Here is a 13,727-nt window from a genome sequence, read left to right on the forward strand (position 1 = left end):
GTGTGTTGACAGCCATTGTTCACTACAGATAAGATCCCGTCTGAGGGGAGGGAGAGCCAGGCATGATGGCACATACCTTTTCTTTTCCTAGGTGTAAAATATGAGAGAAGGAGGGGAAGTGTAAGAGATCACTGAGGATGCTGGGAGGGGGGGAGGGCTTTTCCTGTCTTCTCACATTCCTGTCTTCACACCAGATGTGTGAGAGCACCAAGGGAACCCGCTCTGAAGGAACACCAAAGCCCCAGCTCATCAACCCCAAACAGAGGGAGCCTCAGCTCCCAGGGCACCTCAGAAATGGGTTAATAGTGGGAAAGAAAGGAGAACACAAAGGGTTGAGGGTTGCCTTTTTTTTTTTAAACTTTCTATTAAAAAACATTTTCTTTTTCTTTTAAAGTGCCTTTTTCTTTACATCTGGATGATGTATCTGAGTACAGACTGGTCTTGGCCATTGTGGGAAGAGCAGAGATGGCAGTAGGAGTCTCCCCTTGTTACCCCATCTCTGAGGTCACATCTAAAGAGAGCTCCTTACTCTAAGCACATGATGAGTCGATCCTTCAGACCTCTGCTCTCTCTAGGTCCTGCGCCCTAACAACATGGAGACCCTGAGTCTTGCGATAAAGTATGGTTCCTTGAACTCTCGGTGTTAGGTTAGGGGAGGAACAGGTGTCGGTTTTTTTGTCCTCTTTTCTTGAGTCGCACATAGGCGTAGGAACAGGAAACAGGAGCTCAAGAGGAGATGGCGCATACCTGCACTCAAGAGGCAGAGGCAAGCAGAACCCTGCAATTTTGAAGCCTGCTTGTTCTACACATTGAGTTCAGAGCTAGCCCCGTCTACAGTATGAGACTGTGTCTAAGAATGCAGTCGCGGGGCTGGGGATTTAGCTCAGTGGTAGAGCGCTTACCTAGGAAGCGCAAGGCCCTGGGTTCGGTCCCCAGCTCCGGAAAAAAAAGAACCAAAAAAAAAAAAAAAAAAAAGAATGCAGTCGCGAGGGCTGGAGAGATGGCTCGGCAGCTCAGATGGCTCAGTGGCCCTGCACAGGAGCCTGGTTGAATTCTTAGCGGCCACATAAGGCGGCTCACAACCACCTGCAACTCCAGCTCCCAGGGAACTGTCTCTAGTCCCGTCCTGTGGATTATATTAACACTTACACACACGTGTTACATAAAAACCTTGGCAAGCATATACACTTTCCTATAAATAATATTAAACATCGTTTAAAAAAATTATCAAAGAACTTTTCCTTCAGTGAAAGTTCAGCTGGTTCCTAAGTTGGAATAGGCAGGAGAATAAACCCCATTCTTCCTGCCTTGCCATGGCTCCAGAGTAATGGCATTCATCCAAAGCACTCAGACAATGTTGGATTGATTGATCCTCCGCCTGACTCAGAATGCAATGTACTCTCCTCACAGCGCTAGGCAGCAGCTGAACCCTGGCTCCCACTCCGCTGGGAGCAAGACGGGAAACAGTCAGCAATCTGCACTGTACTGTGCTCTGACATCTAGCCTGGATTATTTCAACCTGTGGGTCCATCTTCATGTAACCATGTCACTGGTCAAGGCACATCTGCACTTTTAAAACATCCAAAAATAAAGTTATAACTCTCTCTTTTTCCCTACTGTGCAACTCAGTTGATATTTAAATGTCCCTTCCTAATGAGGCCGTTCTGCCACTTGTTGCCTAGAGACTGTAAGCTCTAAGCTTGTCTGTGTCTCTGTGTGAGCCGTGGAGCTCCTCTCTAGGAGCGCTTCAGCCCTTGCTGCTGCTGCCCTCCTAGAAACACTCTTCACTGCTGTAAGTAAGACCCTGTGAGGTTTGTGTGCTTGTCTGCAGACGTGAGACTGAATAATTGAGTAGTAAGTTGCTTCTCTTATTTACTATATGAACATCTTTTCAACAAGCATGTAAGGTTTTTCAATATTACAAACCATAAAAGAGCATTGCATTGCCAAACTTTTCCTTACCGAAATCCACTTTATTTATATATTTATTTATTTATTTTATTATTTTTTTTTGCGGTGTGGTTTTATCAGATTGCTATAATAAGCAGTTTTGTGCACTCCCTTTATGTGTCGATATGCTAAATTCTTAGACTTGGACTTGTTTCTCTAAATGACTTTAAAATGTTTAGGGCAACACACACAGATTAGGTTCCAGAAAACATAAAACAACTGGGTAGTGAACCAATCAGGCTGTATAGCCGAGAATTTGAAAGACAAGCAAGAATTTTGAGGAGACAGAAGGATCCCAGGCGTTCTCTGACCAGCCAGCCAGTCTAGCAGAATTGGCGAGGTCTAGGTTTGGCGAAAGATCCTCTATGAAGATGGAGAAGTAATTAAGGAAGACACTCAACTTTGACCTCGGGCCTCCAACATGCACATAAACACAACATGCACATCCAATGCCTTTAGACACACACACACACACACACACACATGGCTATATATGAAATAGGCCATGAGAGTGGACAAAATGGAATCTTTAAAGGTAATCCAAAGGATTGTTTTCCAGGGAAGGGTTTTCTTTTTTTTTTTTTTTTTTTTTTTTTTTTGGTTCTTTTTTTCGGAGCTGGGGACCGAACCCAGGGCCTTGCACTTCCTAGGCAAGCGCTCTACCACTGAGCTAAATCCCCAACCCCCAGGAAAGGGTTTTCTAACCTGAAAATTTTCCCCATTTTTTCTTGTTTTTAAAAATGATACCATTTTAAGTCAAATAATTCTACCGTAGTATTATTTAACACAAAAATTGTATTGCTATGCATAAAATAAAGTACTGTTTTTAAAATTGTTTTAAAGCAACACAAAGGAAGTCAAGAATAAAAATGGAATAGAGATGAACGAGTAGAAAAACTCAGAAAGGTAGTAGATCAATTCACAGTATATGATGACTAAGTGTGCATGCTCCACCAGGAAGGCAGAAACAGTCCAAATTGTATGCTGTCACTGAAACAGGCTTACATGTGAAAGAATCAGATATACTACTCAAATAGCATTCATAAGAAAGGTGACATGACTACACACAAATGTAAAGTAGACCAGAATGTGAAATTTTATCTTGGATCAAGAAGGGAATGTCATAATGATAAAAGGTCAATTTACCAAGAAGACACAATTCTAAATCGCTATGTCTCTAGGGAGTTTCGAGGATGTGAAAAACTGACAGAATTGAAAGGAGTAATAGACAAATCCAGTCTTCCTTGTTAGAAAAGTCCACAGTTTCGGACGGAAAATCATTAAGATGGCGGGCAGAAAGCTGGCAGAGACTGTTCTGGCACTCAAGGAATTGAAAAACACTGTTTCTGAGACAAGGCTCTTCCTCTCACTGTTACTACACAGAGGCAAGGCTGTACCATTGTGTAACCAACATTGACCTGAAATTTGGAAAAAGACAAACCCAGAAGCCAGTAACAAGAAGTCACGAAAACGACAGGATCGCTCATTCCTGACTTTAAACTAGTTCTATATTAGAAGAGGTGACCTAGCGGTTCAGGTGAAGGGGTTCATCAAGCAGGGTGGTAAGTGTCTACCTGGAAAGCTTGCTATGAGTGTGACAGAGGGGGTGAAGGGCAGAGACAGGTGCGGTGAGAAGAGCCAAGAGGAAGCGGTCGCTGGAGGCAGCCCGAATGAGGGAAAGTATAGGGCTGTGTAAAGGAGGTTTGGGGGAGCTGTGGACACTATATGGTGTAGATTCTTTAGTTATAGTCAAGCAAACCCCAACAGCGGTACACCTTCTGCAGGCAGGGTCCGGCAGGGGCGACAAGGCAGGGTCCACTAAAGGCAAAGGGCAACCTTGGCAGGGCTGTCCAGCGCCTGCCCGCAGGTGCTGCACCCGAGAGCTCAGAGCCTGGGGACACCCGGCCGGGATCCCGCGCGGGTCTGAAGCACTCGTGGAATGCCGAAGCCATCTCCACCGGGTGCCACCGCAGCCCACGCTTGGGCACCCCCTGGCGGAGCCCGGCGGCGGCGCGGGGGCAGGTGCCGGGCGGAGCCGGGCGCACGGGGCGGGACGAGGCGGGCGGAGGGCGGCGGCGACCGCGGGTCCAGAGAGGCCGTGCGCCCAGCCCGCCCGCACCGCGCCATGGCCCCGCGCGCCCGGCGGCGCCGCCAGTTTCCCGCGCCTCTGCTGGCGCTCTGCGTGCTGCTCCTCCCATTGCAGGTAAGGACCCGCACCGCTGTCGCCCGCCGTCCTCTTGGATCGAGGACCCCTGGCGCCGCTGCGTCGCAGGCACCAGCTGGGACTCGGGGATCAGGGGATGGAGACCCCAGCTGGTGCGTGGAGCCAAGGGTTGGCAACTGGGAGGGTGCTGGGGCTTGGAAGGCTGAACCCCGACCCCGGGACACGGGATCTGCAGAGCACGGAGTTCGGGTGCTACCTTGGTTCTCCAGGTACACCTAGTAGGCTCTTCCAAAGGTCGGCGACACTCAGCGAGATTGTATGCACAGACCATGTTAGTGATCCCTTCCTAAAACCTAGGGGTGTGCTTTCAATCCACGCAGATCCCTGGGAGCTCAGGGTCCCTGACTTGGTTTTCAGGCCGTCCCCTAGCTTAGTTTTCTCTCCATCTCCCCCACCGCGAAGGTGGAGAAGTGTAGGGGGGGTGTAGTGGATGTGTAGAGAGGTAGTATTTGGAAGTTTCTTCGGCCAGGCTGACAAGCTCTCCTTTTTGCGTGTTCCTTTTTCCTCCCTCCTCCCCACAAATAGCTCGTGGACCGGCAGGAATTGCTTGTGCTTAGAAACCTTTGACCATGTTAGGATGAAATATGTCTTTGCCATGGAAGAAACTAGGGTAGTGATGCGCCTCGAGCTATTATTGATGCCAAGAACAAGCCTTGTAGTCCTTGCTTCCACCTGGGATGAGCCTGGGCCCAGCGCTGATGGACGTTAAGGTGTAACTGGGATGCACAGTGCTTAGAGACCAGGGCCTTTCTGGCTGCTCTTGAGGCACCATCAGCAGCCTAGAGGAGGAGGGAAAAGTCAGTGTGGAGAATCCCCTTCCTGTAACTAAATGTCCATGTCCCAGATCCTTGAACCCCGAGCAGGGTCCGTCCTCTACTCTTACCAGGAGCTGCTACTGCTTGGCTTTATAAAGAGCTTGGGCCAGTAAGGGGTCTCACCGGGGCTCCCAGGAGTGATTTCTTTACCACCGTTATTCAATGTGGCCATCCCAAGCACGAAGCCAAACGTTCACTTCTGCCTGGCTGGACTGAGCTGTTCAGAAGCCCGCTAAACATCATGTGCGCTTGCGGGGTTTCTCTGAGGGAAGGGAAAATGTCAGTGAGGTTTCTTGGCTCAGCAGTTTTAGATCCCCCTTCTTCTGTTAAAACAGTCTTAGGCTTCCGTGAATGTCACTGTCCTGGGAGACCTAGCAGAACAGTAAAAGGGCTCATTCTACTTCATTTCTGGCAGAATGGGTCTCTTAGAGTGGGGGAGGGAGAACAAGGAGGAAGGACCTAATAGAATCGAACATTTGAAGCACTTCAAATGTTGCTTGCTTAATGAAGTGTTCAACAGGTGGGAGCTACCTTTTTAAAAAAAACAAAACAAAACAAAAAACAAAACAAACAAACAAAAAAAACCTGGCTCTCTAAGCAATAGTTTGCTGCATTGGAAAAACCTGCCTGACTACACAGCAAAAGAGGAAGAAAAAAGTACACACATTTGATTCTAATAACAGAGTAGCACAGCGTTTGGAACTGGCCGGCAGCTCTCCTATTTTGTATGTATGTCTGTGTGCATGTATGTGCTGAGTGTGTTTTTGGCTGTGCTGGGTCCAAGTCCAGGAGCTGGTCCGTGAAGACCAGCATTTTGCCACTGACCTACCCAACCTCCTTTGCTTTTCTCACGTCAGGAGGACAAGTGTGCGTGCTCTGTAGGGCTTGTTATGCTGTCCTACGTAGTGAACCTAACCCAAAACAGTTGCTGCATGTTCAGCTTGGTCACAGAGTTTAAGTCGTATCTTTGATCAGCAGTTGATTGAGCTGTGCGCAGAATTCGTGGGCACGGTGGACTGACTGAATGTGGCTTAAGTTGATCTCTCAGATCATCCTGTCTCTACCTTCTACTTCCCTTCTGCTTTTCTTTGAGATGTTTTAATTACGCCCATTTTTATTTGTAGCAAGAAATATATATTTTTAAGGTGAGGTGTGGGCTAAAGAGCAGACTCACAGCAGTTCTCAGCGTGTGGGGTGTCACCTCCTTGGAGGTCCGATGACCCTTTCACAGGGGTTGTACGTCAGATATCCTGCATATCAGATATTTAAATTACAATTCATGACATTAGCAACATCACAGGTATGAAATAGCAATGAAAATAATTTTACGGTTGGGGAGAGGGATGTCACCAGAACATGAGGAACTTGGTGACAGGGTCAAGCCATGAGGAAAGATGAGAACCACTGGGTCAGAGGATAACTCACATGGGAGACAGCTCTATCCTTCCAACCTGTGGGTCTGAGGGTAAAGCTCAGTTCAGCAAGTTCATCAGTTGGTATGTTTGCCTGAGAAGCCATTTCCCAGTAAGTTTACTGGGAATATGTACTACTAAAATGCAAATTATCTTCAGAGGACACTATGGCAGTATCCTCAGACAGATTGACTCTGAGCATTAGTTATACACATGTGAACCATACGCAGACTTCTGTATCGACCATTTCCACTTAGGTGACCGGCCCTGAGTGCTCCAGGGTGCCTTGTTTGTGTCAAGCCTCACCAGTGAAGTCCACACTGTCTGTCTGTATTGACAACTGAATGTCTCCAAAGCTAATGAAAATATGCTTTTAAAAAGTCTTAAGTCCTATGTTGGTGGTTTGTCTGTTCATTCAGTTGCACAGTTGTCTCTGAGATCACTGTGCACACACACACACCAGGTTACCTAAGACCTTGGGGCTGATTCCCCCAGTGGCCATTTACAGAGGGTTAAACATGCCGTTCAGAAACCGGGCAAATGCATTATTGGATCTGCCCAGGTTAGAGTCTAAAGGCAAAGAAAATGGGAGAAGCTGTAATGGTCATAAAGAAGTGTGTGATAAGAAAAGCACATTGGAGGAAGAGGGGGAGGATGAAGGGGAGGGGGAAGGAGGACAGAGGAGGGAGGAGTTGTGCTTTGGAGGAAGAGTTTTCTCAAGAAGGCTTTGACAGATGGGGAAATCAAGCTTCAGAGAAGAAGTGATCCAAGAGGTGGGTCAGGAAGAAAGCTTTCTAGGTCAAGGGGATGGCGCTGTGGTTTAGACATAAAGGGATCTTGCCAACAAGAAACCACCAGTGTTTATGACCTTAGAGATTAGCACAGGCCCTGAATTCAGGAAACGCACCGAACAGATGAGGTATTAAACCTTTATAGTTTTGAGATAACTCAGACAACAGCCCTTATTGAGGTGGTAAGGCAGACTATAAACAAGGAGGCTCTGGAAAAGCCTATGGGAACCCTTCCAAGGAAATCCCCTAGGGTGTGGCTCCATTTGTGCTGTGTGCTACACCAGCTCATTTTAGTGGGGAGACCTGGGTATGGATTTGCTTTGTGTTTGAGAACATGGACACACAGTTATGAGCTTTCAGATGTTGGGTTGCTAGGACTTAAGATGCCTCTCCTCTCTTGTTCCTTTGGCCTACTGGACTGTAATAGAAGCATTGTCTTCGTCCTTCGGGGACTATGAGTTTTCTTTTTCATTATCTACCCTGCAGTTGTTCCTACACCAGGAAGATAACAATGGAGTCTCTGAAGGTCGATAAATCACTGTTTTATGAGTCCCGGCAAAGGGGAGTTCCAGACTCCACTCTCTCTAGAGTGCTGTTTTGAGAAGATGTAGAGTGAACTTTATCTACTATGGAAGTATGAGAAAAAAAGTCTCGTTGAGCTTTTTTATTTTTGGAGTTCAAAGCGGGGAAGTGAGCCGTTTTCCCACCTCGGGTGTGTGACGGATTCTAGGCATGTCTGTGCTTTTCCCCATGTGGTGAGTCCATGCACTCCCTGAGAGCTCTCATTGTCCAACTATTTCATGCTTGGCATCTCCTCCTGACCTCGCAAGAGCTGATGGCTTCTCTTCTGCTTCCTGCGACTTTCTGTTCTTCACCTACAAGGGCATTGGCTGCAGACAAGTCCCTAGCTCTCTCTACCACTGTGTATCCCTGAGAAGGGACAGGTTTCTAACCTGGACAGTTTTTCCTTCTGCAGCTAGGCTTCCCTCCGGGTGCTTGAGTATCCACAGCTAGAAAGACAGTTCAAGCTCAGCTCATACTGTTTGCTCACAAACACTGAGGCCAGAGGAACCAGGAAGGAGCTGTGGGCTTCTGCCAACAGGCTTGGTCCCTCCGAAGTTGGTCAGGTGCTTTGAAGTTGGAAGTCCTGTGGTGTTTTCTGTCCTGATTCTGAGAGATGAACGAGATGTGTTTCCTGCCAGTGTTCCCTTCCAGGCTCTATCCCCACCCCACCCCACCCCCCATGCCTCACCCCTACCCTTCCCCAGCTCCCACTCGCAATGCTCCCAGTCTGCCTCTGTTACCAGAGGGCTGGCTGATATTGCTGTTCTCACAGCAGTGTGTTCCCATTCTGTCTGAGAAGCCGCCCAAAGAACCCACAGTCAGCATGTGGAAACGCATTCTTTTCATCTGCCTGATGACAACTTTATATCTGCTTTTGTTCTGTTGGCTGTCATCAACCTTCAGCCCTTGATTACTGGGGGTTGCTGCATGAAGCGGGGGCATTCAGCTATGAGCAGGGAAGGGGGACACTGTAACAGGCTAAAAGAGACAGAAGGACAAAGCCTCACTGGGAGACCAGAATTGTAGTCATGTGAACACAGTGGGACATTTTCAGTGTGGAGTGTCCCAACCCCGAAGTGGATGCTAGGAAAGACAGGTGGCAGCTGAGCCTGTCTTCTGGGGCCAGGAACCACGGGGAGCTCATTAGTACTGAGTTTTCTGGAGCTCTAGAGGCCAGCATTCCTGGACTCAAGGGTGTTAAGCAGGATGAGGCTGTAAGTGCAAGCAGAATTGCTCAGATATAATCTTGCTACTCATGATCTGGAGAGAGACCTGACCAGATTTGGGTGTCAAGGGGAGGGGTAGCCGGGGCTGGTGTGGGCCTTGGTTCAAGGAAGAGCTAGAGAAGGCTCAAATCAGGTCAGGGCAGTGGTGAGAGAGGAGTTGAATGCTATGTCTGCCTGTGGTGCAGGTGGTAAAAGATGCTCTCAGGCTCAAGACAGCAAGCAGCAGCAGGACAGACGCTAGACAAAGAGCTCGCCTCTTCAATCCAATCTTTCCCAACTTAGAAGTAGTTACTTTAAACCAAAGCGTTTGTAGGTTCATGTGAAATTGGACTTTTCTTTCACATAAAGGTGACATTCAAAGTGTTAACTTGTAGTGTGTACAACCCAGAACTGAGGTTCCCCAGTAAACATCTAAAGACCCCAAAACTAGGTGGGGCATATGTGTGTTCCGGAAGAGCCATTTCCTGCCCTAGGGCTGTCTTAGGATGAGGCAGGCAGGATGAACACCCCACTGTGAAAAGAAGAGACAGAGATAGGCAGCTGAGTGATGCCCGAGGGCACAGCATCCTAACAGGTGTGCCGTGACCCCTGTCTCCCCAGCAGCCCAGAGCCATCACCCACCTCCTAAACATTGTTGGGCAACGATGTTTATGTTGGCCCCAACTTCTCGCTTGTGTGGTCCCTTTCCTGGCAGGTTGCTGTTGCTTTCCTCTCTGCCTAGCACCTCCCAGATTCCACGAAGAAAAAAATTCCTAAGCCAGCAGGTGACAGGGAAGTCCTTGGTAAGCTTCAGGAAAAAACTGACTACAACCCCCTCCTGCCCAAAAAAACAACATACAGACCCTTTCAGCTCAGCGGAGAAATGAAGCCAATTCCATTCCCATTCACAGTATCAGAGCACAAGGACCACTTCCCTGAGCCGGCAGAAATCTGAAGACTTTCCATTAAAATTGAGGAAGAAAAACTCCAGCTTTTGGTGAATGTGATCCCTAAACCGAGCAGAGGGAAAGGGGCGTGGCCTTGCCTGCCCTGTGCAAGCCTGGCTGGGCTCAGCGAGGCCAGGGTTTTTGCCTGTCTCCCAAGTGGGAAATGGATCACTTCCCTATAGTTTTGATTACATATCTTATTTTACTTTAGTTTTTCTTCCCGGGTGAGTGTGATGTATGTGTCCACAGTATATGCACACATGTATGGGCACCACACATGTGTGTGCAGCCAGAAAACCGAGTCAATTCTTCATTTGTCAGCCTCCCGTTTGTGGTGCTGGAGGTACAGACAAGTGGGGCCCTGCCGGACACTCTTACTTGGTGCTAGGCTCTGAACCCCGTCCGCATACGGATGCAGCAAACACTGGCCCACTGAGCCGTCTCCCCAGACCCTTTCACTTCTAACTAACTAAGCTGGGTAGTTAGCACCCAACTTGAAAGTGTCTGACTTACAGCACAGCAGTTGCCAAACCCATGCCCAGGCCCCTTAGCTTCTCTTTTATCAGACGCAGTTAGACAAACAAGGTAAGGGCTCCAGTGCTTGTTGGTGGAGTTAGTCATATCTTCGCTCACCACCCTGTGCCATGTTTAAACATTCCCGACTCTGGGGAACTTTCATAAAGCACATCTAACCCCAACAAGCCTCCATTGAGCCCATTTCCCCCAGATTTGTTCTCTAGAGGGTCAATGTCTTCTTTATTCTAATGCTTTTATTGCTCAAGGTTGTTTACCCACAGCTTTCCTACCCCTGGGCTGGCCATGCTCGATCCTTGAACCTCTTGGTGAGCTTTTCTTTTTTATCTCTTTCAAGGCAGTAGCCACCCATTTAACACTTCCTGGCAAAACTCAGGCTCCCTGGGGTGTTACAGACCCTGCTGGGGTCTGGATAGCAGTTTCTGACCTCCCCGAGTGTCTCAGACACACCGGGAACATAGAGAAAGATGGCTTTGCAGTAAAGGTTTGGGAGTTTGGTATTTGACTACTGTGATTTGGTTTCTATAACTGATAGAACAGCATAACCAAAAGCATCTTGGGGACAAAGGGTTTATTTGGCTTACCCATCCCAGCCAAGGCAGAAACCATCGTGAACTACTGCCTACTGGCTTCCTAGCTGTGGCTTGCTCAGCCTGCTTTCATATCTGACCCAGGACCACCTCCCTAGGATTGGCATCATCAACAGTGAGCTAATTAAGAAACCGTTCCCACAGATATGCCCACAGGCCAATCTGACGGAGGCAGATCCTCACTGAGGTATTGCAGGGTGACTCTAGTTTGTGACAAATTGACAAAACTTGACAGCACACTGACCCAGTCCTCAAGCATGGATTCTGAGGAGAAGAGGGAAGGGCTGGAAGGAAAGGAGGTATGGCCACTAGAGCATATCCGAGAAAAACATTGTTCAGTCTTGTTTCTGACTGTCTGGCCAGAGAGAGGAGCTGGATTTTGTAGGATCTGGGCTGTGGAGGAAGAACTGTGGGTCTGAGATCTAGCAGGCTGTCCACATCAGGCAGTAGGATTCTCCAACTATAGTCTTTGACTCCAGTACCATCCCTACCTGCAAACATCACACCGGAGTCAGAAGCTAGAGGGTAGGTCCCAGCCTGCCTCTCGCCACCTTCTTCCAGCAATCCTGATCAAGGTGAGGAGCTGCTAAGTGGGTTTCATGAAAATGTTTGTGCTAAGTGATGCATTAACAGGATATGACTTTGAACTAGTTGAAAGCACTTGCCACTTGTTGACCGCTCCTGTGTGTCACACACATGCTAGTTTTATCTGTCTCACCCACTAGCAGGGACTAGTATGTCACTGAGACATACACAGGCTGGGAAAGTCTGTGATTACACACCTGGCAAGGGACAAAGGTGGAACTCCTTTCAGGTGTGCTCTGGTGGCCATGAACTTAGCCCCTCAGAGTCCCTTGTTGGGTCCTCTGTGATAAGACAGAGGGTGCAGAGAGAAGCCTTCTTCAGTCAATGCAGGACAGAAGCAAGCTGTCAGAGGACCCAAGTTCTAATCCACTGTACCAAACGAGGGTGTGGGTGCCTGTTTTATAATCCAGCTCCTGAGAAGGCAGGGCTAGGAGGAGCCTGGGTGCTGGCCAGCCAGTGATCTTCAGGATCAGTGAGGGATCCGTCTTGAAACCTTTGGGTGGAAGCTGCAGAGATGGCTCGTGGTTGCAAGGGCTTCCTGAACAATCTCGCGGACCCCAGCACCCACATAGCAAGCCAGGCATCTCGTGCACACCTCCGAGCCCAATCCAAGTGTGTCTACTGCACTCAGGAGGATTACTAGGACTTGCTGCCTTCCAGCCTGGCTGAGAACATGTATGTCCAGAAGTTGGGGAAGCCTACTGCAAAGGAATAGGTGGGGAAAGAGAAGAGGTCACCTGATGCCATCTTCTGTTCTCTGTGCACGCCACAGGTATGTGTACCCACATTCACATGCCCTAGCATGCATGGTATCATATGTCACAAATCTCAAAATTAAAGATGGGAAGTGATTAAGGAAGACATCCAATGTTGACCCTTGGCTTCTATGTGCACTTGTGTTTACACACATACACACACACACATACACATACACACACATACACACATACACACACAAACACACACACATACACACACATACACATACACACATACACACATACACACATACACACACATACACATACACACATACACACACATACACACACATACACACACAGACACACACACACAAAGGCTAGACAGAAATGAGCTTGTTAATGTTCTGGAAGATTCATTTCTTGGGTCTGTATTCTCTAGTAGAGGATGTGTTTCTTGAGGAATTTTTGGATGATGAGCAGAAATGAAAATGCCCTCTTTTAAGGCCATAAGAGATAAAAAGAACACATAGTACCTTCAACCCAGGCTCCATGTGCCAGTTGATCCCTGACTCAGAAGGAAAAAAAGGTGTGACTCACAGAATCCCTGCTACTTCCTCAGGCACAGGCACCCCTAATTCCTCTCTGTCCTGCAACCCCAGAAGCAAACGGTGCTAAGCCACGATGACTCTGCCCTACTGCCACCCCGAACACAGGCCACCTTGCTGTCACACTCACATACCAACACACCTGAGTGACACTGTGTACCAGCCCTACTGTCCCCTTAACCCCCCACTTTCATTATCCACTGCCACTGCCTGCTAGACTTGGGGTTAGATCTGAGACCTCACATAGCCTTCTGCCTGGGGGGGAAGTGTCTGGGCTAAGGAGCTTTTGGAGGAAGTTAAATGACATTTCTCAAGGTTCTTTGTGCCTTAGTCTTACAATTACAATGAGTTTGAGTACACCTTCTGGGACTGTTCCCTTCCATGGACAACTTGTCTAGATTTAGAGTTTCTAGGTCTGTAACTGGCACTTGTATGAGAGAAGTTGCAGAGTACCAGAGATGGACACTCCCTGACATAGGCGACACATTCTACACTTGGAGGCCACTGTCCCCAGCTCTGCCTCCCTTCCCATGAGATGGACTGACTCCCGTGTTCCACCAAGGCTTTCCCAGCCTCAAGACCTCTGAGCTGTGAAGGAAAAGGAATCATTTTCCTTTGCGTTGTCCCATCAGGTGCTTTCTTCAGAACAATGACTCAAGGGCACTAACATATCTCCTTTGACCCGGGGCTCTGTGTTGATGTCTGTGTATGGTGTACACCGTCTTCCATGTCTTCCATTGTGTTTTAGTTCCTTGAAAGGCATCTGAGGGTAGTATGTGCGGGTGTGGAGAGAGAACACAT

At 48.2% G+C, this 13,727-nt stretch overlaps 1 protein-coding gene across 3 annotated transcripts in view; it reads left to right on the plus strand.

Moving 5' to 3' along the window:
• Positions 1 to 4,033: 4,033 nt before the first annotated feature.
• The window catches only part of Tnfrsf11a (TNF receptor superfamily member 11A), a 61,738-nt gene continuing 52,044 nt past the window's right edge, over positions 4,034 to 13,727 (plus strand). For 2 of the 3 annotated variants that reach the window (XM_087581351.1, XM_087581352.1), the window contains exon 1: positions 4,034 to 4,153. In XM_087581351.1, coding sequence (XP_087437477.1) covers positions 4,076 to 4,153 — 78 coding nt within the window. In that variant the 5' untranslated portion in view covers positions 4,034 to 4,075. 3 annotated transcript variants of the gene reach the window in all.

The sequence above is a fragment of the Rattus norvegicus genome, chromosome 13 (genome assembly GCF_021556685.1).
Source record: "Rattus norvegicus strain SHRSP/BbbUtx chromosome 13, alternate assembly SHRSP_T2T, whole genome shotgun sequence".
NCBI lineage: Eukaryota > Metazoa > Chordata > Mammalia > Rodentia > Muridae > Rattus > Rattus norvegicus.